This window comes from Euprymna scolopes, chromosome 46, assembly GCF_053919585.1.
Source record: "Euprymna scolopes isolate OS-2025 chromosome 46, ASM5391958v1, whole genome shotgun sequence".
Classification (NCBI taxonomy): domain Eukaryota; kingdom Metazoa; phylum Mollusca; class Cephalopoda; order Sepiida; family Sepiolidae; genus Euprymna; species Euprymna scolopes.
In genome coordinates this window covers 101,402,495-101,428,531 of record NC_136527.1, presented here as the reverse complement: position 1 = coordinate 101,428,531, position 26,037 = coordinate 101,402,495, and the positions used below count along the sequence as shown (strand labels likewise).

Sequence of the window (26,037 nt, the reverse complement as noted above, 5' to 3'; positions counted from 1 at the left end):
ATGGTAAGGTTGCATAAAAATGTATCAAAATATAATTTTTATGGAAAGGTTGTATAAAAATGTATCAAAATATAATTTTTAAGGAAAGGTTGTATAAAAATGTATCAAAATATAATTTTTATGGTAAGGTTGTATAAAAATGTATCAAAATATAATTTTTATGGAAAGGTTGTATAAAAATGTATCAAAATATAATTTTTATGGTAAGGTTGTATAAAAATGTATCAAAATATAATCTTTATGGTAAGGTTGTATAAAAATGTATCAAAATATAATTTTGTATGGAAAGGTTGTATAAAAATGTATCAAAATATAATTTTTACTGTAAGGTTGTATAAAAATGTATCAAAATATAATTTTTATGGGAAGGTTGTATAAAAATGTATCAAAATATAATTTTTATGGAAAGGTTGTATAAAAATGTATCAAAATATAATTTTTATGGAAAGGTTGTATAAAAATGTATCAAAATATAATTTTTATGGAAAGGTTGTATAAAAATGTATCAAAATATAATTTTTATGGAAAGGTTGTATAAAAATGTATCAAAATATAATTTTTATGGAAAGGTCGTATAAAAATGTATCAAAATATAATTTTTATGGAAAGGTCGTATAAAAATGTATCAAAATATAATTTTTACGGTAAGGTTGTATAAAAATGTATCAAAATATAATTTTTATGGAAAGGTTGTATAAAAATGTATCAAAATATAATTTTTATGGAAAGGTTGTATAAAAATGTATCAAAATATAATTTTTATGGAAATGTTGTATAAAAATGTATCAAAATATAATTTTTATGGAAAGGTTGTATAAAAATGTATCAAAATATAATTTTTATGGAAAGGTTGTATAAAAATGTATCAAAATATAATTTTTATGGAAAGGTTGTATAAAAATGTATCAAAATATAATTTTTATGGAAAGGTTGTATAAAAATGTATCAAAATATAATTTTTATGGAAAGGTTGTATAAAAATGTATCAAAATATAATTTTATGGTAAGGTTGTATAAAAATGTATCAAAATATAATTTTTACGGTAAGGTTGTATAAAAATGTATCAAAATATAATTTTTATGGAAATGTTGTATAAAAATGTATCAAAATATAATTTTTATGGAAAGGTTGTATAAAAATGTATCAAAATATAATTTTTATGGAAAGGTTGTATAAAAATGTATCAAAATATAATTTTTATGGAAAGGTTGTATAAAAATGTATCAAAATATAATTTTATGGTAAGGTTGTATAAAAATGTATCAAAATATAATTTTTACGGTAAGGTTGTATAAAAATGTATCAAAATATAATTTTTATGGAAATGTTGTATAAAAATGTATCAAAATATAATTTTTATGGAAAGGTTGTATAAAAATGTATCAAAATATAATTTTTATGGAAATGTTGTATAAAAATGTATCAAAATATAATTTTTACGGTAAGGTTGTATAAAAATGTATCAAAATATAATTTTTACGGTAAGGTTGTATAAAAATGTATCAAAATATAATTTTTATGGAAAGGTTGTATAAAAATGTATCAAAATATAATTTTTATGGAAAGGTTGTATAAAAATGTATCAAAATATAATTTTTATGGAAAGGTTGTATAAAAATGTATCAAAATATAATTTTTATGGAAAGGTTGTATAAAAATGTATCAAAATATAATTTTTACGGTAAGGTTGTATAAAAATGTATCAAATAAGATTATAAATACAACTTAAGGACAAATACTGTAACCAAGGGCAGGAAAAACATTGTAGCCTGAAGAAGAAACGTATCCTAGGGTTCTACTGTATTATTTATCAAGAAGTTACTTCCCTTATGTCTATTCATGCCTACATAAAGGACATGTGTATGTGTCAAGAGAAAGGAATGGGCTAATGCAACTATCATTTATCGCAACTCCATTGCTGGTGCTCACTGTTGCTTGGCCGTAAAATAAAATTAAAAAAAAAAAAAAAAGAAAATGGGACTTGGGTGCCATCAGCCAGAAGAGAAACTGAAAGCAAAATTTTGTAAACAAAAAAAAAAAAGGAAGAAAAATGCTGCGTGCTGGACACGAACTTGGAAAAGTTAAGTTCATAAGCAAACATGCTATCGAGCGGACCACGACAACACGAATGTTATGGTGTTGCAAATTTAGCTTTTTAAAATGAAACAAAAAATTGACTGTTCACGAATGCGCAATTAACGATGCTGAAATCAAGAGTTTTACCTGACTCCCACTTTTAAATACAACATTTCTACATGAAATAATTGACGATTTTTTCTAATTTCTCGATAGAGTGATCTCTCTGACACATCCTAACGATATCAGGTTCGTGCCTGTTTGACACGGATGACTAAAGTTTTAGTGAACACATAGACACATACAAAAAAACACACACAAACAAACAATTACACAAACACACATACAAAAATATGCAAACAGACCAAATATCACGGTCTCATGTATGATATGAAAAGAAACTGGAATCTTAAGGAGATACCAAATGGAATAAGTTGGAGAGAGTAGTAACCTTGGTTGAAGTCAGTGTCCCTAATGATGGAGACTTGAACAGAGCTGAAAGGGAGAAACAGATCAAGTATCAAGGTCTCATGTATGATATGAAAAGAAACTGGAATCTTAAGGAGATATCAATCATACGAGTTATTATAGGTGCCACAGGGCTTATGAAGAAGAACCTGAAGTCCTACCTAACTAATATTCCTGGTGAACCAAGTGCAAAAGAGATTCAGACAATTGCACTTAAGGGTACAACGAGGATACTAAAAAGAGCTCTCGGTTGGTTTCAATAAAAAGCAGGGGAATGGTGGCAGCTAGTTTGGCGTTACAATCTTCAAAGGAAGAAAATTAAAAAAAACATACAAAAACAAACATATACAAAAACAAACACAAAAACTCACTAAAACGTTCATACATAAACACACACACAAACGCATACAAACAGACACACAAATACAAAAACTCACTAACACACACAAACATACACAAACAAAAAGACACACAAACACAAAAACTCACTAACATGCACATACACAAACAACATGCACCACACACAAACACACACCTACACACAAACATACACAAACACATACAAACAGACACAGAAACAAACAAAAAATCACTAACATGCATATACACAAACACACACAAGCATACACAAACACAAAAACTCACTAACATGCACAAACACACAAGCATACACAAAAACTCACTAGCACGAACATACAAACATACACAAACACATACAAACAGACACACAAACAAACACAAAAACTCACTAACACGCACATACACAAACACACCACACACACACAAAAAACTAAAGAAATTAAAAAGGCATTTTGTATTTTTTCTAAAACCAATGGAGATAATTTTTTTATAAAATCAAACTTCCAGAATAAATAAAAATAATTATTAAAATTTATAATTTTTAAGTCATTATTGGGACTTTTTTTTTGAAACGAAAATTTTTTTTTCTTTACAAAGTTTAAGTTTCCATAAGATCTTGAATTGTTTCCCCTTTCTTCCGAGTGGCTGTCTCTAAAACTAAAAACAAAATTGTCTTCAAAAATTAAAAATGCAGAAGTGCCGAATATATAATTTTTTTTTTTTTCGTTTTTCAACTATTGCAATTTTATAAATTTTCATGCATCAAAAAACCCATTTAAGTGGAGGAAATAACATGCAAGTTGAGTGAAAAAAAATAAGAAAATAGCCACAGAAAATAGGACAGTGAGAAGCCAGCCAAATAAAAAGGTATGATTGTACTAAGGACTATATCTATAATATAAATCTCACCTGTCTGTATGTATGTATGTATGTCAGGTCATGTCATGTGCTACTGGTACCATGCAAAACCCAGTACTACCTGCATCATGGTCGGGTCACCGGCAACTAAACTGGTTCCCCACCAGACGTGTTTGGTGAGGAGGGTGGCTAGTCTCCCTGAAGGATTAAAAACAAGACCTTCCAAAGGGCAAATGAACTCTTTTTCTGGGTCAACGGCCAACTAGCACCGTGTATATTTGTGTGTGTGTATATGTGTATTGGGGTGGAGAGGGCTCCCGTAAGCCGTGGTGAAGGCAACCTTTCTAGGAGAAGCAAATCTCTGATTTAAAAAACCATAAAGCGGAAGACCATTACCCGCATTAAGCTGGTCTGCAGTTTAATTTGTTGCTGGCTATCTTGCTCTTGCTTGTTGCTGGATCTCAACATTTTGAACCGAGAGAGAGACTTAGTTGTCGTACAAAGCTAAGACTCTGTAACATCATATTTCTATAGATACTCCCTCAGGCATTTGGGCTCATGGATTTTACATGTCTGAGGGAGTGGCACTCGTCTGACAAGACGTTTCAATTATCATCATCATGTATGTCTTCCTAAAACTTTCGACAGAGGCGATGGATTTTCATGAGATCGGTATCGTTTTTAAGCTCGACCCTTCGGACGAGAAATACAAAAAAATTGGCCAAAAATATAAACTCCTTCATCCTCAACTGGGCACTTTTCTACAGGGAGGGGGTCGCTTTTTTCGCCGATATTTTCAAAAGTCATCCCCCTCTTTTCGATTGACTAGCCTTAATTTAAACATTTTACAAAGGTATAAAAATTTAATACCTTACTTTGTAAAATATATAAAAGATGAATAAATTTCAAATTGAATCTTGTACCTTTATTTTTAAACCCTATAGTAAAAACATTTTGTTTAATAACTTTCATGCCTTGGATGAAATGTTTTTCTAACTTGTATCGTATCTTTTTTAAGATATTTTATTTAATCTATTAATTTGGATTAAAAAAAAAAATAAATGTGGTTTTGCATGTACTTATAAAAACTCTCCTACTCTCTGTTTCAGTTTGTATTTCTCCTCACACAACAATTCATTTTTGCAACCCCCTCTTTGTATTATTACAGGTCTGAATATTCTCTGTTTCAGTTTGTATTTCCCCTCACACCACAACTCTTTTTTTGCAACTCCCTCTTTGTCATACATGTCTGAATAATGAGAAAATCTGAATTTTTTTTAACAAAAACTTTAAAATAACTTTTTTAGATTAAATTTTTTTTAACTTCTTTCAGAATAGAAAATCTTTACAATTTAATAAGGAACATATTTCGTATAGGTTTCATTAAAAATATTCAGTAGATAACGAGAAAAATAGCGATGAAAATTTCAAAAGGACTGTATAACTGGCTACGCTCAATAGTAGTCCTCGCTAGCGAAAGACTTTGTTATTGTTATTCTATTATTATTATTTAAAACATTTTGTGTCCTGCTTTTTCGCGTGAGGACTAATATATATATTTTGTATTTTGTGTACAGAAAGTTGTTAGATGAGACAAGTCATTGGTACCGTCGGTTTCAAGCCCAATAATTAGGACAGTTTTAGATATCCATATCAAACTTTCTTCAGCCAATACTCATCTCATTAAGGGGTATAAAAATATGCTCTTATTTTTCGGATTTTCCTTTTTATTGAGAACTCTGCTGGATTTGTTTTTCCAAAAAAACTAATCATATATATATATATATATATATATATATATATATATAAATAAACCAGACAAATAACATGTTTACAGACGGCATGTGAATCGAAAGTTAACTGGTATTAACCCATAAGTGTCCCTTCAGTTTACTTATTTTGTGGGGTCCGTGAAACCTAATTGATCCAATAAAGTAATTAAAATTAATTATGTGACTATGGGGAGTTGAGCAGCAAGATGTCTTAAAATTACATTTAAACCTCTGCAGGTTAGTACAGGCAGGGGTACTTATGCACTTATTTACCGTGTTGAAATAACATTTAGAAAGCCATTCTTAACATGAGGGACGGTGTTTTGTAACTATTATGTACTTTCACCTAACAATTTAATAACAAAATAGATATTGTAAAACTTGAAAACACTATTAGAAAAATAGCGCAGTAAATAAGTGCATAAACACTCAGTCAGGGAAGCAGGTAACAGGTAGGGAATTCCAAAGTTTGGCAGTTCGAGGGAAGAAATTTTTTGAGTCAACAAAGACTTTCCAACATCTAGGAATTCTCAACAGTGAAGAGGTGGGATTTTGCTGCTTGTCGGGTTAGTCAGGAGTATGTATGTAGAGAGGGCACAAATGCAAGGAGTTCATCAGAGCACATTCTATCAAAATATTTGTAAAACAGATACAAGGATGCAACATTGCAGCGATCGGGCGAAGGTTGGTCGATAGTGAGAGACTGGAAACTCTTTCTTGGACCCTGTCTGAGAGAGAGACGAGCGGTAGATGTACTCGTCTAGATGTGGTAAACACTATCAATAATTTCCCCCACTCTTTATCTGTGCCTAAACCTAAACGTAGATTCCATGAACAAAGCTTCTTTCTTAGAACTGCACGCCTGTGGAATTGTCTTCCGTTTTCCTGCTTTCCGGCTGACTACAATATGGTTTTGTTCAAGTCTAAAGTAAATAAGTTCTTGATGAGCCGTTCCATATAAGTTATTAAATTTACCAAATTTTCATTACTAATGATTACTATATTGACCAACTTCTACTGTACACTCTTTAACCCTTATCCTTGAGTGGCCTCTGGGCCTTGATAATGTGGTGATGCCTTTGTAAAAAAAAAAAAAAAAAAAAAATACTCCATGTATGGGTGAATGGTGGCTTTGTAACGATAGAGGATACTCTAAGGTGCGATTAATTTTCTAGCATGGTAGAGGGAGCCCACCTTTTTTTTTTGTTGGAAAAGAAAGCTATCTCGTACTTGGTACAGCCAAGGACTGAAGTAGATTATCTGCTGGTTAGCAAAAAAAAAGGACAGAAAGTTCTTCTGGTGCAATACATCACAAACCAGTTTAGGGTTAGGGTTAGGGTTAGGGTGTGGAAATCACAAACCAGTTATTTGCAATTTCACACTGGAGAGAACACACGAGGTAAGGAGAAAAGTGTGGAAATCGAATGAAGGGTTCTTCTTCATTATAATAACGAAATTCAAAAATCGAGATATTCAAATTCAAGTGAAACCAAGGCTATCTATTCGTCATGTCAAAGTAATGAACGTATCCAAAAATTATGAAAAACGATAGAGCAGAAAATTAAGTATTAAAGAAAACAAGCCAAAAACTATATGCCCCCCCCCGACTTCTGCCTTGAATTTTAGGAGAAAAATAAAAATTAGCCCCAAAAGGTTTATTTTCAACCCTAAAACATCGTGGGGCTCAAGCTCCAGAATTTTCCCAGGGTCAAATATTACATTTCCAGGTGTATATCCATGTGGTCTTGTTTTTGGGTAATTTTCAGCAAAATCTAATGGTCGGAAAAGATTCTATGTCCCGAAAAGTGCTATTTTTGGCCATTTTGTCCTTCTTCTGAGGAAACCAGAATTTGTATCAAAATTCCGCCCTTGCGTAGTTGTAACTTGATGCAAAATTTCAGAAAATGTAATGAGTAGTTATTGAGAATTTTGGTGACAAACGAACGAAGGTGAATTCTAAGGTCCAAATCTAAGTCAGTGAACCAATAGTTTTCGAAGACATTTAGTAAAAATTAAGTTTTGCAAAAAAAAAAAAAAAAAAAAAAAAAGGAGAGTTCTAATTGTAAGAAAAGGGAGATAAATATTTTCTGAAAATTGAAAATATTTGGTCAATTAAGCAAAAACTTAATTTTTTGCTAAATTGTCTTTTCATTAACAAGTCGAGCATGCAAAGTCCCCCTCCACAAGTGAAAAATTTACTTTCACCATGACTAATGTTTGCGCAATTTTTTTTTTTTTTAATCCAAGGCGTGGTAATTGAGAAAAGTGCAAAGACACAAACGGTGAAACAAGAGTGAATTAATAGGTCCAATCCTTGCTCTGTTGGGGGGGGGGGGGACAATTAAATTTCTACATTATTGTTTTTCATAATTTTGGGATATGTTCATTATTGTGACATTAAGCAGATACCACTGGTTTTACTTGAAATTGAATTTAGAGACAAAGTAATTGCGCAATCAGTTACCAGGTTTACCCTAAGAACTGTTGTTATTTATTTAATAAGAATTTGTTTACATTGGATTTGAAGGCTACCATGTTGTATTCAACTGGGAAGTATGCCAACGAAACAGTGTTCCATCGGCAGAAAAAGAAAGAAAGAAGCTTTGTTTATGGAATCTGTGTTTACATTTAGACATAGATAGAGAATGGGGGAAATCATTTATAGTGGTTGTAGCTAGTCGAGTGTTTTTTTTGTGGAAATTTGGCAAGAAGTGGAGGGAACCCTAGCTTGGAGTTCAGTCGAGCATTTGCCATGAAAATAACAAAGCAGACAAGCTTGCAACGTGTCTTCTATAGGAAAGAGGTAGCAGGGAAGAGAAAAAGGCATCCCATATTCGGTTTCAAAGTCAGTTTTGAACTCTATCAATGCTGGATAGAGCTCACCAAGCAGCTCCTGTCCAGATATAGCAACAGTACTCCATTTTTGGGCATACCTGGCTCTTATACGGATACAGGATTGCATTGGCATTGAGATACCTACTGAAGCAGTAAAATGATCTAACTATTTTTCCAGCGATCTTTGCCTTTTTTGCCCCAAACAAGGCACAGATCCACTTGGATGTAAAGAGCTTCTATCAGGGATATAAGCTGCAGGGATACTATGTAGGGAGTTGAGCAGCAAGATGTCTGTTCACATTACACTTGAACTTCTGCATGTCAGTACAGTCAGAGAAGTAGAAACACGGGAAAGAATCTCAGTATAGTTTCCAGTCATTGTAGACTTCTTGCCACTGGAATCAGGCAGTACCTATTCAGGAGAGGCGAGGTCTGGGATTGTGCAACCCTTGCTTCAAAATCACATGCACTTTTACAAGGGGTATCCATCGTTGTTTACCGAGACAGAACGGAGGTCATCATCATTCATGAAGTAGTGTAACCTGGGTACCTTCACAAACATCTCTATAACATTACGATTGAACTTGTGAGACAATAAATTCCAAGCTTGTCTGATCACTGACCAATCACAGGCTTTATTTCTCAAGAGCAGCTTTTAACAATCAAACATGGTTTTATGCCAAGCTGAAAAGCTGTTTTCCTTCCATATCTGCAGCCATTTTGAAACTGACTTCATAACTTTTTACTCTAGAAAAGCAATGATACAAAACGCAAACTGTTCCTGGGGTTTTAAAGCACTGAAATACAAGGTTTTCCACAAATCGTGAACACATTCGGACATTAAATATCTCAAAAACTATTAAGGATATAAAAAGCACGCAGATATATATATATATATATATATATATAAAAGCGAAAATGTATTATGTTTGTATGCATGTGTGTTTGTATGTCTCGCAAAAACTTTCGACATGGGCCACGGATTTTCGCCAGATAGGTATCATTTTAAAGTTCCAACCTTTGCCTGACAAATATCAAAAAATTGGCCAAAAACATGAATTCCTTCACCCTAAAATCATCAGTTTTGTACAGGGAGGGGTGCCGAAAAAATTGTTCCTTCATTTTCTCTGCTCCTGCTACTACGACAATGATGTCATATTTGACATAGAAAACGTTTGCGTTAGTTTCAACCACTTGCAAGTGTTTTTAAAGGTTTAATTTTATCCGTTCTCAGTTGTATGTCACTTTGGCGTCGGGCATTTTTTTTCCGCCTTAGCCTCGATGTTTCGGGTTCGAGCCTGTCTTTCTACCTAAATTTTTTTTCCTCTTTTACACCTTTTTTTTTTTTTATGTTTGTTTGGTTTTGCTTTGTATTGGTTTTTCCAATTTTTCTTAACATCGTGTTTTTTTTATAATATTAAAACAGGGTCACCCTCTCCTACATGCACACCCCCAAACACCCGGGCAATGCCGGGTACCCCCACTAGTATATATATAAAAGCGAAAATGCTTTTGTGTGTGTGTGTGTGCGTTTTCGTGTATGTCCGCAAAAGGGTTTTTTTCCGATGCCTTCTTGCTCGGGTCGCTCCTTCTTAAAACTATTTATATTGCATCTAAATCATAATATCTACCAGTTAGGAATGGGAGTTGCGTGTGTATTTAATTTGCCCGACTTTGAAAATTTAAATATTCAACATTTTTTGATCGCCGCATGTGGATTCGACTTTTTCGTATAAAAGAAGAAGCGAACAGACCCGCAGTAAATAAAATACTGCCCCGCACTGAAAGTTGACCTCATCAAGTCGTCAAGTATGGGCATCTGCCAATTCTTAATACTTAAATAAATTCAAACATCTTTCCGTTAAACGTCGCACGTTTTTTTTTCACACTTTATTATTTTCAAACTGCGCCTCAATTCTCCCTACTTACGTACCAAAATTTTTTTTTTTGTAAAACAAAAACCCGGGCAACGATTTTTTAGTATTCTTTTGTTTTGATTTACCCAAAACCACACACACATCCAAATACCCGGCCAATGCCAGGTACCCAATGCTAGTATATATATATAAAAGTGAAAGTGTCTGTCTGTGTGTGTGTGTGTGTGTCTGTGTATGTCCATTTCCCTATGCAATAACTCTGTCAATTTTCAGTCTAAAGACTGGAAATTTGACATATGGGTTTATTGAGATTTAGGAAAATCTTTTTAATTGGGTTTCGGCCAGAAATTTTGCTGTTAAAGGGTCGAAGTTCAACAATTTGACCTTTGAGAACTCTACCAAATTCCTCTGTCAATTTTGGGTCTAAACACATGAAATCTTAGATATAGGTTCCTTGGACATGGATCTAACTTTATAATTTGATTTGAGTCCAAAACAATAAATGTTAAGGGGTCAAAATTGGGGTCAAAGTTTAAAAAAATTGGACGTCTGTGGTCTCTACCAACTTTTCTCTATGGTAGTTAAGGAAGTCTATTATATGGAAAGGCATTAACGTGCATATTCACACTTTTTGATATATATACATATGCATATAAAGTTATGAACAGTACATAGGACCCAAGCACAACTGCTAGTATATATATATATATAATCATTAATATTAAAGTTGAACTTGATAAAATATAAAGTTCTGAATTTTTGAGATGGGGCATGAGTGTTTATCTTATTTGTATTAAACGGACTATTGTTCTCATCTGCTCATAAAAATAAAGGGGGTTGAGTGCATTAAGCTGATATAGGATGGGGCTGGGGATTCACTGTGGAGATGATCCCTCATCAAGTTTTTTCCGAATCCACAGAAAACCAATGGAAAAGAACTACTTTCGTGATGCTTATGGACTACATGATATAGGATGGGCTGGAGATGATCCCTCATCGTTTTTTTCCGAATCCACAGAAAACCAATGGAAAAGAACTACTTTCGTGATGCTTATGGACTACATGATATAGGATGGGCTGGAGATGATCCCTCATCGTTTTTTTCCGAATCCACAGAAAACCAATGGAAAAGAACTACTTTCGTGATGCTTATGGACTACATGATATAGGATGGGCTGGAGATGATCCCTCATCGTTTTTTTCCGAATCCACAGAAAACCAATGGAAAAGAACTACTTTCGTGATGCTTATGGACTACATGATATAGGATGGGCTGGAGATGATCCCTCATCAAGTTTTTTCCGAATCCACAGAAAACCAATGGAAAAGAACTACTTTCGTGATGCTTATGGACTACATGATATAGGATGGGCTGGAGATGATCCCTCATCGTTTTTTTCCGAATCCACAGAAAACCAATGGAAAAGAACTACTTTCGTGATGCTTATGGACTACATGATATAGGATGGGCTGGAGATGATCCCTCATCGTTTTTTTCCGAATCCACAGAAAACCAATGGAAAAGAACTACTTTCGTGATGCTTATGGACTACATGATATAGGATGGGCTGGAGATGATCCCTCATCAAGTTTTTTCCGAATCCACAGAAAACCAATGGAAAAGAACTACTTTCGTGATGCTTATGGACTACATGATATAGGATGGGCTGGAGATGATCCCTCATCGTTTTTTTCCGAATCCACAGAAAACCAATGGAAAAGAACTACTTTCGTGATGCTTATGGACTACATGATATAGGATGGGCTGGAGATGATCCCTCATCGTTTTTTTCCGAATCCACAGAAAACCAATGGAAAAGAACTACTTTCGTGATGCTTATGGACTACATGATATAGGATGGGCTGGAGATGATCCCTCATCGTTTTTTTCCGAATCCACAGAAAACCAATGGAAAAGAACTACTTTCGTGATGCTTATGGACTACATGATATAGGATGGGCTGGAGATGATCCCTCATCAAGTTTTTTCCGAATCCACAGAAAACCAATGGAAAAGAACTACTTTCGTGATGCTTATGGACTACATGATATAGGATGGGCTGGAGATGATCCCTCATCGTTTTTTTCCGAATCCACAGAAAACCAATGGAAAAGAACTACTTTCGTGATGCTTATGGACTACATGATATAGGATGGGCTGGAGATGATCCCTCATCGTTTTTTTCCGAATCCACAGAAAACCAATGGAAAAGAACTACTTTCGTGATGCTTATGGACTACATGATATAGGATGGGCTGGAGATGATCCCTCATCGTTTTTTTCCGAATCCACAGAAAACCAATGGAAAAGAACTACTTTCGTGATGCTTATGGACTACATGATATAGGATGGGCTGGAGATGATCCCTCATCGTTTTTTTCCGAATCCACAGAAAACCAATGGAAAAGAACTACTTTCGTGATGCTTATGGACTACATGATATAGGATGGGCTGGAGATGATCCCTCATCGTTTTTTTCCGAATCCACAGAAAACCAATGGAAAAGAACTACTTTCGTGATGCTTATGGACTACATGATATAGGATGGGCTGGAGATGATCCCTCATCGTTTTTTTCCGAATCCACAGAAAACCAATGGAAAAGAACTACTTTCGTGATGCTTATGGACTACATGATATAGGATGGGCTGGAGATGATCCCTCATCGTTTTTTTCCGAATCCACAGAAAACCAATGGAAAAGAACTACTTTCGTGATGCTTATGGACTACATGATATAGGATGGGCTGGAGATGATCCCTCATCGTTTTTTTCCGAATCCACAGAAAACCAATGGAAAAGAACTACTTTCGTGATGCTTATGGACTACATGATATAGGATGGGCTGGAGATGATCCCTCATCGTTTTTTTCCGAATCCACAGAAAACCAATGGAAAAGAACTACTTTCGTGATGCTTATGGACTACATGATATAGGATGGGCTGGAGATGATCCCTCATCAAGTTTTTTCCGAATCCACAGAAAACCAATGGAAAAGAACTACTTTCGTGATGCTTATGGACTACATGATATAGGATGGGCTGGAGATGATCCCTCATCGTTTTTTTCCGAATCCACAGAAAACCAATGGAAAAGAACTACTTTCGTGATGCTTATGGACTACATGATATAGGATGGGCTGGAGATGATCCCTCATCGTTTTTTTCCGAATCCACAGAAAACCAATGGAAAAGAACTACTTTCGTGATGCTTATGGACTACATGATATAGGATGGGCTGGAGATGATCCCTCATCGTTTTTTTCCGAATCCACAGAAAACCAATGGAAAAGAACTACTTTCGTGATGCTTATGGACTACATGATATAGGATGGGCTGGAGATGATCCCTCATCGTTTTTTTCCGAATCCACAGAAAACCAATGGAAAAGAACTACTTTCGTGATGCTTATGGACTACATGATATAGGATGGGCTGGAGATGATCCCTCATCAAGTTTTTTCCGAATCCACAGAAAACCAATGGAAAAGAACTACTTTCGTGATGCTTATGGACTACATGATATAGGATGGGCTGGAGATGATCCCTCATCGTTTTTTTCCGAATCCACAGAAAACCAATGGAAAAGAACTACTTTCGTGATGCTTATGGACTACATGATATAGGATGGGCTGGAGATGATCCCTCATCGTTTTTTTCCGAATCCACAGAAAACCAATGGAAAAGAACTACTTTCGTGATGCTTATGGACTACATGATATAGGATGGGCTGGAGATGATCCCTCATCAAGTTTTTTCCGAATCCACAGAAAACCAATGGAAAAGAACTACTTTCGTGATGCTTATGGACTACATGATATAGGATGGGCTGGAGATGATCCCTCATCGTTTTTTTCCGAATCCACAGAAAACCAATGGAAAAGAACTACTTTCGTGATGCTTATGGACTACATGATATAGGATGGGCTGGAGATGATCCCTCATCGTTTTTTTCCGAATCCACAGAAAACCAATGGAAAAGAACTACTTTCGTGATGCTTATGGACTACATGATATAGGATGGGCTGGAGATGATCCCTCATCGTTTTTTTCCGAATCCACAGAAAACCAATGGAAAAGAACTACTTTCGTGATGCTTATGGACTACATGATATAGGATGGGCTGGAGATGATCCCTCATCGTTTTTTTCCGAATCCACAGAAAACCAATGGAAAAGAACTACTTTCGTGATGCTTATGGACTACATGATATAGGATGGGCTGGAGATGATCCCTCATCGTTTTTTTCCGAATCCACAGAAAACCAATGGAAAAGAACTACTTTCGTGATGCTTATGGACTACATGATATAGGATGGGCTGGAGATGATCCCTCATCGTTTTTTTCCGAATCCACAGAAAACCAATGGAAAAGAACTACTTTCGTGATGCTTATGGACTACATGATATAGGATGGGCTGGAGATGATCCCTCATCGTTTTTTTCCGAATCCACAGAAAACCAATGGAAAAGAACTACTTTCGTGATGCTTATGGACTACATGATATAGGATGGGCTGGAGATGATCCCTCATCGTTTTTTTCCGAATCCACAGAAAACCAATGGAAAAGAACTACTTTCGTGATGCTTATGGACTACATGATATAGGATGGGCTGGAGATGATCCCTCATCGTTTTTTTCCGAATCCACAGAAAACCAATGGAAAAGAACTACTTTCGTGATGCTTATGGACTACATGATATAGGATGGGCTGGAGATGATCCCTCATCGTTTTTTTCCGAATCCACAGAAAACCAATGGAAAAGAACTACTTTCGTGATGCTTATGGACTACATGATATAGGATGGGCTGGAGATGATCCCTCATCGTTTTTTTCCGAATCCACAGAAAACCAATGGAAAAGAACTACTTTCGTGATGCTTATGGACTACATGATATAGGATGGGCTGGAGATGATCCCTCATCGTTTTTTTCCGAATCCACAGAAAACCAATGGAAAAGAACTACTTTCGTGATGCTTATGGACTACATGATATAGGATGGGCTGGAGATGATCCCTCATCGTTTTTTTCCGAATCCACAGAAAACCAATGGAAAAGAACTACTTTCGTGATGCTTATGGACTACATGATATAGGATGGGCTGGAGATGATCCCTCATCGTTTTTTTCCGAATCCACAGAAAACCAATGGAAAAGAACTACTTTCGTGATGCTTATGGACTACATGATATAGGATGGGCTGGAGATGATCCCTCATCGTTTTTTTCCGAATCCACAGAAAACCAATGGAAAAGAACTACTTTCGTGATGCTTATGGACTACATCGATAAATCCTTCAAGCCAGAGATCGTCAAAGAAGGATTAGATTGCACTGGCATCTGTCGTTTAAATGCTGAAATAATCACTGTGATAAGTCCGCCTCATGTCAAGGCTCAATCAGAATCATCAACATCATCTTCCTCAGTGTTTGCACAGCACCCACCCAGGACCCTCATCTTCAGCCCTCTGTTCAGGAGCCTCATCCCCGGGCCGATGAAAAAGGTGGTGCGTAATGTCCCGAGTTACCTTATAGAAATAACTTGCATGCAATAAAACGGACAAACAAAATCAGTCGTAAGATTGTGAGCGTAGGCAAAAATAGAAGTGGGGATGGTTATAGTCAGCTAATCTATAAATTTTTTTTTTCATTGATATTCATATTAATAACCATTTTTTCTATTTATTTAAAAAGAAAATACAACTGTGTTATATATGCATTCACTAGCAAAAGATCTAGCTAATTTGCATATTCTTTTAAACATTCATTTTTATTATTTCCCTATTAGCTTTCTTCTGTTTTTTTTTTAATGTGATGATCATCTTTAGTTAACTATTACGTGTAATTATATTCATGCAGATATTCTACATGATTTATACTTGCATAATATTTGCGTAAAAAGGTTATCGTTAACATAAACCTCTTTCTTTATATATTTATGTATGAGTATATATAATTGTTTTAAAAAATTTGCCTACCAAACTCCGCTGTCAGTTTTTCGTCTACAGACATGAAACTTAATATATAAGCTATTCGAACCCATGCGAAACTTTATATTTTGCTTTTAGCTGGGGAAAAATCGGTGCAAAAGTGGAAATTAAAAAAATGGAATTTACCAGGTGAAGGTCGAACAACTGCATTACGAATATACATGCGTAACGTAATAGCTATTGGTTCATGTTTTAATTTTTAGCCTTGCAGCAAACATGTCTTCATTGCTCAGACATTAATGTCAAAGAAAAAAGTAAATCGTAAGCTGAACGTTTTGGTTTGGATTCTCGATGTTGGTGCCCGAGTCATTTTTTTTTTTTTTATCTTTATAAATCACTAGGGGGGGGGGGGTACCCGGCGTTGCCCGGATGTTTGTAGGCATGTGTGTTTTTGGGTGAATGAAAAGAAAAATCGGTTGTTTTAAAAAAAAAAAAAAAATGAAGCCTTGACACACAGTTGGAAAATAGTACAGTGTGAAAAAAAAAACGTGCGACCTAGCAAGTGCCCATTTTTGACGAGTTAATGACATGAACTTTGAGTGCGGGACAGTGTTTTATTTACCGCAAGTCTGTTGGCTTCTTTTTTTTTATACGAAAAAGCTTAATGCACATGTGGTGATCATAAGCAATAGCTATTCAGCAGTTAACAGTTTCTGCGGGACAGTTTTTAATGAGGTCAATAACCTGGTTTGTTTGCTTTTTTTACTTAACTTTGGGGAAAACCAACTCCCCGTTTATTAGGGGGAGTGTCTCATTTCGAAATAAAAGCAACCATCTGATAACATTGATCAAACGTTAAATCACTTTGGCCAGTTATTCGAATCGAGTTTTGCTTTTATTATACAAAAAAGGCGAATCTACACGTGCCGATCCGAAAATGTTGAATATTTAACGTTTCAAAGTCAAGCAAATTAAATAGAGAGGCAACCACCGTTGTTAAGTCGTAGATATTATCATTTAGACGTGATATAAAAAGTTTTAAAAATGAGCGACGGCCTCAAGAATCTGCTGGAAAAAAACCTTTCGAAGACATACACAAAGAGCGAACATACATACATACACACATTTTCGCTTTTATATATATACTAGCAGGGGTACCCAGCGTTGCCCAGGTGTTTGTAGGTGTGTGTGGTGTTAAATAAAAAAGAAACCGGGGGGGGGGATGGATAATCAAAACATAAAAAAAAAACACACAAAAAAATCTAACGTAAGGTAAACGAACACGTGAAAAATGGCTTAAATAAGAAAACAACATTAACACTTAAGCAGGAAAAAAACACAAAAAAATAACGTAAGGCAAACGAACGATGAAAACAGAAAAACGAACACGTGAAAAATGGCTTAAATACCCCTGTTTCGATATTAAAATTTAAAAAAGATCGGTGGATACCCGGGTGTCGTTAAGAATAAGCGAAGCAAAAAAAAAAGAAAAAACCAGGAAAACGAACGTTACGTGAAAAATGGCTAAAATAATACAGGGTTCAATATTTAAATTTAAAAAATCGAAAAAAAACAAAAAACATCTCACACTACGATTCGAACCCAAAACATTTAGATAATGAACAAACGCGCTAATCAACTGCGCTAAAGCAACGTAGATGAAATGTGTTCGGCTTTTCAACTATTTAAAGTAAATCAGGTCATGACGTCATCTGACACATGCGTAGAATCGGTCATCGTTACGAGAAACCCGTTTTTGTTTATTTCAGGGTGTAAAAGTTAACGTTTTTGGCCAATTTTCCGATATTTTTCAAGCAAAGGATTGGGCTTCGATATGATACCGAGTTTGTGAATTTTCGTCGCATGTGTCGAAAGTTTTTAGCAGACACACAAGCATACACACAAACAAACATACATACATTTTTGCTTTTATATATATAGATAGATTACTATATATTGGGTCTAATATAATAAATACGAAATCAGTATTAATCAAAATATCGTGTATTTTACGACCGGGCAATGCCAGGTGACCTGCTAAAATTAAATTATCTATTATATTTACTTTTTAAACATTTTTTGTTTTAAGATCGACAGGGGATTATCTCCCTTCCATAGCCGAAATTTTAAGAGTAGACACTGTTTGTTTTTCTATGATAGAAGGGAGATAATTCCCTGACGATCTTTATTAAAGTCAACTAATTTTTTACAAATACAATAACTATAAAATAAAGACTAACTCACAGAATACGAAAATATCTACAGAGCCCGTAACTTTTCTCTTTTCGTTTCCATACAAAAGCCAACATGACTGAGGATGGTCGAAGGCTAATCCGACCGAAACATTGCACAAATAAAACTCAAGTTGAGAACAATAGTCCGATTAAAACAATATAAATAATCGGTCAGCATCTAAAAAATTCAGAATTTTAAATATAGTAAAAAAAACTTTTTTTTTTGTTTGAAATAAAAAAATAGTCGCATCTTTCTTTTCTTACAATTAGCATCTCAAATTATTGTATGAAGAAAAAAACTATTAGTAAAAGTAGAGTTATGTCCCTTAGATCAAGCCTCAAACCCGTAACATGCCAAAGGTAAAAGAGATGGGGAAAAAAAAAAAAAAACAATCTTATCGATGTGGCTACCCCACAGGCGCTCGAAATAACGCCTTTTATGCAACGTCGTGGGTGCAAGGGTTGAATGACTTGCAAAAAATGTCAGCAAAAAAAGCAACCCCCTGTAGAAAAGTGCCCAGTTGAGGGTGAAGGAATTAATGATTTCAGCCAATTTTTTCAATATTTGTCGTCCGAAGGGTCGAGCTTCAAAACGATACCGATCTCGTGAAAATCCGTCACCTCTGTCGAAAGTTTTAGGCAGACATACAAACATACATACATACAAGTATACAAAGAGGCAGTTTTGAGATTTCTATAATAAACAACTGCAACACAAAAAAAAAAGGGAAACACACGTCCCTCTCATCTCTACTTTTTCTATTCCAGTTATAGTCAGCTAACGCACTCCTAACTTCCGGCATGGCTGCTGCCGGAAGCGATGACCAGCAAAATCAGTTCTTTCACTTTTTTCTCTCGTGCCTATATCTTCCCTGAACATTCTTTTTTTTTTTTTATTTAATAACTAGCGGGGGGGGGGGGGATGTACCCAGCGTTGCCCGGATGTTCGTAGGTGCTTGTACTTGTAGACGCTAAATGAGGTCAGCGCTGGAGCATTACGATGATGTGGCAGTATTTTTAGTTTTTGCATCCTCAAGATGATGGGGGGGGGGAAGCAGCTCCCCATTTAAAGGGGATTGTCCAAATCGAATAGCAATTGTCTGATATAAGGAGAAACTCCACATTGATCAAAAGCTGATTGCTTTCTGGACGTGTCAAGAACACGAACCGTTTGAATTTGGTTTCACTGTATTTATACTAAAAAGCGAAATAAACAGGTGACAGAGCGAAATAGCGCGAATCTTATAAAAGTCGATGCAAATAAATCTAGACGCGACGTGTGTTCGCAAATCGTAGATATTATTATTTAGACGGTATATAAAAAGTTCTAAGTAAGCCCGTCGAAAATGCTGGCAAAAAAAGCTTTGAAATACATTAAATGATCAAACGCATTTTGCCTTTTATATATATAGACTAGCGAGGGGTACCCGGCGTTGCCCGGGTGTTTGGAGGTGGGGGGGGGTAAAAAAAAAGTAAGTATGAGGATCGAACCCGAACCGTTGAGGCAAAGTTGTAAAAAAAAAAAAACGTGCAACATTAACCATTGCCCCACCGCGACATGCTTACGGAAACACATTTGAACTTATTTAATTACTTGGATTTAGCAGGTGCTCGTTTTAATGAGTTAATGAGGTCAAGTTTGACTGCGGGATTTCATTTACTGCTGAACACTTTTTTCCTCGCCCCCAAGATGTTATAGGAAAAAGACTAACCCACATGCGGCATGCGACAAATGTTGAATATTTATCTTCCCGAAATCGAGCAAATTAAATAGACAGGCGAGCTTCATTGTTAACTGTGAGATATTACGATTTATATGTGATATAAAAAGTTTTAAAAAGTTGTGAACCGGCCGACCGCTTCTCTGAAAGAAGCCTTTTGTAGACACACAAAAAAAGCGAACACACATACATACATTTTCGCTTTTATATTTATAGATTATGTAAAAGTTTTTTCGGTTTTATTTTAATTAAGAATTATTAAAATGAGTTTTTTTTATTATTATTATTATTGAAAATACCTTTTCAGCTCCCTTTTTTTTTTTTTTAAAAAAAAAGAATTATTGAAAACACTTTTTAAAATATTTTTAAACTATGTTGGGAATATTATGTATTGTCTGATATAAACATTTTTTTTTTATGATATTTGAAATTTTGTAATTTTGATTTCAATAATTTTATTTCATATGCCCATAAACCTATAAAATATAAATTCAAATAAAAATACTTATCTTTAAACTTAAAAAAAAGAAACGTTTTTATAATTTCATAAACATATTTCTTATAAAATTTCAAATAAAATAAAAAAAATATTTTTTAATTTTGTCATTAAAAGTGCCAATAAAGACTAATTGTGTTACTTTTAACTGTATAGTTTTATTAATTTTTATTGTATACTTTTCAATAATGTCCTTTTCTTATATTTTATTTCAATAAAACGCTTCACGATAAAAATTTTGAAGAACAAAAAAAAAAAACGCAGAAAATTAGGAAGTATGTTAGCTGACTATAACCGGGAGAATTGGAACAATTACATTGAAGGCATTGCCAGGGCTGCTGCAAGAAAGGTGGGCTCTCTCTACCGTGCTAGAAAACTACTAACACCCGAAAGTATCCTGTACCTCTATAAGGCCACCATTCGCCCATGTATGGAGTATTGCTGTCACATCTGAGCTGGTGCATCTGCTACTAGTCTCTCGCTCCTTGACAAGGTTCAAAAGAGAGTCGCAAACCTGATAGGCCCTGAACTGGCATTTAAGCTTCAGCCTCTGTCCCATCGACAAAATGTTGCATCCCTCTGCCTTTTCTACAAGTATTTTAGTGGTGAATGCTCTGACGAACTGCAATCACTTGTGCCCCCACGACGTGAGCACCCTCGACAAACCTGACAGGCTGCTAAATCCCACCCCCATGCTGTAGAGATCCCTAGATGTAAAAGATCTTTTTACACCAGTAGTTTCTTCCCCAGAACCGCTAGACTCTGGAATTCCATTCCAGGTCCCTGCTTCCCCAACAGTACTGACATGCAGAAGTTCAAGTGTAACGTGAACCGACATCTTGCTGCCCAAATCCCTACATAGTACCCCAGTAGTTGTTGCCCCTGATAGTAGCCCCCTACACCAAAGTGGCAATTTGCCTTGTTTGGGGTGAAAATGTAATAAAAAAAAAAAAAAAGAATGGCTTACACTCACTTTTTAGATGACAAGGTTTCTCCTCCAAGTCGGATCTTTAATTTAATGGATGGTTTGCTGTCAGACATTAAATTCGAATGGTGACCAACCGGACTCGATTCATCATCCTCTTTTCTTTTTTTGTGTTTTTTTTTATGCTTTTTGTGTTTTTTATGACTCACAGGAGAATCTAAAAAAAAAAAAAAAAAAAATTATCACAATCTTAAATAACTATAAAACAGTAACTCTGTGTATGTGTGTGAAAATATTTTGGTGCTAGTGCAGAGAGTGATCCACGCCATTTTTTAAATCGTGTTTCCAAGTTTAATTAAAGTTTTATAGTATATTTTTTTTATTCAATTGTAAGGTTGAAGTAAAGAATACGTACAAAATACCCTCCCCTCCCCATGTTAAGAATGGCTTTTTAAATAATAACATTATTATTTCAGCACGGATCACTCTCTGCATGAGTACCAAATATTTAACTGATAAACTCCAAAACTACTAAGACTGAAAGGTACTAGTGCAGAGAGTGATCCGGGCGTAAATAATAACGTTATTATTTAAAAAGCCATTCTTAACATGAGGAGGGGAGGGTGTTTTGTACCTATTCTGTACTTTAACCCTACAATTGAATAAAAAAAAACATCATAAAACTTTAATTAAACTTGGAAATACGATTTAAAAAATAGTGCGGATCACTCTCTGCACTAGCACCGACTGAAATTAACAGGAAATAATAATCATACACTAAGGATGGTTTATAATGAGTAAAATCTTTGTTTGGATGGAGGAATAACACGTACAGAAATATATTGGCAAGTTGAAAAGCAGAATGTTCATTTAAACTTGTGACATATTTCTATTACTTTTGTGCATGCGCAAATTCATTCATAGCTTGAAGTGGTTTAATTTTAAATTTCTTATCCGTCAACAGCTCAAACAGTAGGAAGTGCAGCTGAAATGCTAAATGTTTTGGTTTCGATTCTAGCTGATGGCACCCAAGTCATTTTTTTCCTTTTAACTTTGGAAATCAGTTCTAGCTAATAGGTACGATATTTCATAGAGAAGTGGCTTTGCAATACTAAATACGAAATCTGCATGAATTAAAATATATTTAAGTGTATTTTACGACCAGGCAAGCCCCCCCCCCCCCAAAAAAATACTGTTAAAAACCCGCCGATTATATGTCAACCTATGTCACGGTAACATAAACCCCGGTAACATATACTGAGCGAGTTTCTAACAGTATTTTGTCTGTTTTTTTATTTATAACTCATTTTCCCAAACTTACCGTCTCAAACAGAGGGTTTTTAACAGTATTTTGTCTAGTTTATTATTTATAACACCTTTTCCCGAACTTACCGTGTTAAAGAGAGAGTCGGCTGCCATTTTTAATTTTCCAATACATCGGTAAACATTGTATGTTTTTCGAACTGAATAAACATGTTACATTAAATAAAAACACTAAAAACATATCCAGTTGGGTAGAAAAGGGGTTTGTATTGCTGTACACATAGATTCAAAAAAGTTGTCAAAAAACAAATATATAACAAATAAATGTTATCAAAGGCAAGATAAGTTACTTTCCTACCTAACTGGATATATTTTTGTGTTTTTATTCAATGTAACATGTTTATTCAGCTTAAAAGACATGCAGTGTTTACCGATGTATGTATTGGACAATTCAAAATGGCGCCCGGCTCTCTCTTTAATACGGTAAGTTCGGGAAAAGGTGTTATAAATAATAAACTAGACAAAATACTATTAAAAAAACACCGAATATATGTCAGCCTATGCCACGGTAACATATATTGAGCGAGTTTCTAACAGTATTTTGTCTAGTTTATTATTTAAAACACCTTTTCCCGAACTTACCGTGTTAAAGACAGAGTCGGGCGCCATTTTGAATTTTCGAACCCATCGGTAAACACTGTATGCTTTTCGAGCTGAATAAAGATGTTACATTGAATAAAAATACGAAAATTATATCCAGTTAGGTAGAAAAGTAACTTATCTTGCCTTTGATAACATTTAATTGTTATATATTTGTTTTTTGACAACTTTTTCGAATCTATGTGTAAACCCTATGGATATAGTAAAACAAACCCAAAATACCACCGAACCCATAGATTAAATGAAATTTTAATTTAAATAAATTAAAATATAAACAGATATAAAATATTTAAAATAAAAAAAAATTAAAAATAAAAAAATATTTAAAATAAAAAAATATTTAAAATAAACTGACCCATGGTGTCTTCTTCAGTCGCTTGCTCTTTCTTTTTCCCCATACTTTTTAAATTATTATTTTTTTTTTTTACAACGTTTATAGAAATTAATTTCGTGCATGAAAATAAAGTTTGAGAAAAAAAATGCAACGGAAATAAAATTTAAAAAATAAAATTTACTTCTTTTTTTTTTTTTTTAACTTTTAGAAGCAAAACAAATAATGGCCAGGGAAATTAAACTGTGATTTTTAAAAACATTTGACTGCAGCTTTTCCTATTTACAACCAATGATTAAAGAAAAGGACTTCAAACGAACAGACTTTTCCTATTTACGACCAGTGAATAAAGAAAAGGGCTTCAGACGAATAGACACCTTTTTTTTTTCTTTTTTTTTTTTTTTAAAATTTTAAACCTTTTTCTACTATTATATAAAAGGAACTTTGTGTATCTCTGTGTCTGTGAGTTCGTTCCCTATTGACTCGGAAACCACCGGGCCGATTTTTATGAAATCTCACACAAAGCCACTTTATGTGCCTGGTAATGTTCTTAGATAGTGTTATATCGTATATCCCTCCATATTTACATGAATAAACCAGAAACCAGCAGGAGCAGCGATAGCAGTATCAGAATTTTTGTAGGAATTTTTGACACCCCTAACACGAAACTGCGAATAAAATATAAAAACCTCGTAATTTCTCTGTTAAAAGTGGGTTATTTATTTTCTTTATGGATTATACTTCCAAAATAAACTATTACAGTTGTTTTAAAAGTAATAGAAATATTTAAAAAAAAAAAAAAAAAAAACAGTAATGAATTTTCCGAACTCAATATTTTTCAATTTTTAAACTTTAAAAATCTATCAAAATTTTTCTATTGATTCTATTTTTACGATATTTTCAGGGTCAGTGTGAAATTTTATGTTCTTTCCAATAAACCGAATATAATAATTTAGACAAACGTTTTTTTTTAATTCACGCCCCCCCCCCAAGTGTCACCCATTTTGAAATGTCTATTAAAAAGTAAATAATTAATTTATGTCGGGGAGTTTTATATATCACAAATTGAAGAGAAAAGGTCAATAAATAATATATTCAAATTTAAAACAAAAAAAAAATCGCTTTTTTAGAAATTTACCTGTAAAGTCCGAAGTTTAAAACCTTATTTTATAAGAACACATTGTTTTTTTTTTGTCTTTTTTTTGTCTTTTTTTTTTTAATGAAACCTTGGTCCTTGCTCCTTTAACTGAAAAAATAATTAGGGCTTGAATTACATTTTTCGAGGAGTTATAAGCTTGGAAAGACAGGGGGTCGAATAATTCACGCCTCTCATTTTGAAATGTCTATTAAAAAGTAAATAATTAATTATGTCGGGGAGTTTTATATATCACAAATTGAAGAGAAAAGGTCAATAAATAATATATTCAAATTTAAAACAAAAAAAAAATCGCTTTTTTAGAAATTTACCTGTAAAGTCCGAAGTTTAAAACCTTTTTTTTAAAAAAAAAAACACATTGTTTTTTTTTTTGTTTTTTTTTTTTTAATAAAACCTTGGTCCTTGCTCCTTTAATTGAAAAAGAAATTAGGGCTTGAATTACATTTTTCGAGGAGTTACAAGCTTGGAAAGATGGGGTGGAATTATTCACTATTTTCACGAAATTTCTGACACTGCTAGAGCAGCGACAGTGATAATAATGGTGACGCTAAGACAAAGCCTGTTCGACGATAAAGCACACTAAACACACGACAACTTCAAATCCCATTTTTTTATGTGCACACATCAACGAAATAACTCGAACCTCACTTCAACAACAAAAAAAAACGCCAGAGGAAGCCGCACATCAAAAGAAAAATCAAAATACAAAACACAAACATCACAGCAGACGCATCTCCGACAGCATATAAACACGAATAACTATTTCACAAAACACTGCAACAGTACAACACCCACTAGAATACATTCACAACTTTCTTAGCTTTAAATTGATATATACAAACACCAAACAGACGACTCCCTACATTACATTAAAACACAAAAAACAAACACAAATAAAAAGCGAAAACGATGACCAAGCGAATGAAGCCGCCTTTTGTCTATAACTACATCCACATCGCGAGTATAAAAATGACAGCTTTTTTGACAAGCAGGCAGATGGGCCCTGCATGTCAAACTGTGAATACCAATCCGTCACCAGCCAGCAGCCGTTAATCCCTCGCCAGCGACAACACTACT

General features: G+C 34.4%; 1 protein-coding gene across 2 annotated transcripts in view; it reads right to left on the bottom strand.

Moving 5' to 3' along the window:
- LOC145271204 (INO80 complex subunit B-like) overlaps positions 1–24,064 on the bottom strand; it is a 141,302-nt gene extending 117,238 nt beyond the window's left edge. For both annotated transcript variants that reach the window (XM_080126769.1, XM_080126770.1), the window contains exons 1-2: positions 23,829–24,064; positions 21,599–21,767 (exon numbers count right to left, since the gene is read on the bottom strand). In XM_080126769.1, the coding sequence (XP_079982895.1) occupies positions 21,599–21,767; positions 23,829–23,871 (212 nt within the window). In that variant the 5' untranslated portion in view covers positions 23,872–24,064. The remainder of the gene's footprint in view (positions 1–21,598; positions 21,768–23,828) is intronic.
- Positions 24,065–26,037: the final 1,973 nt, after the last annotated feature.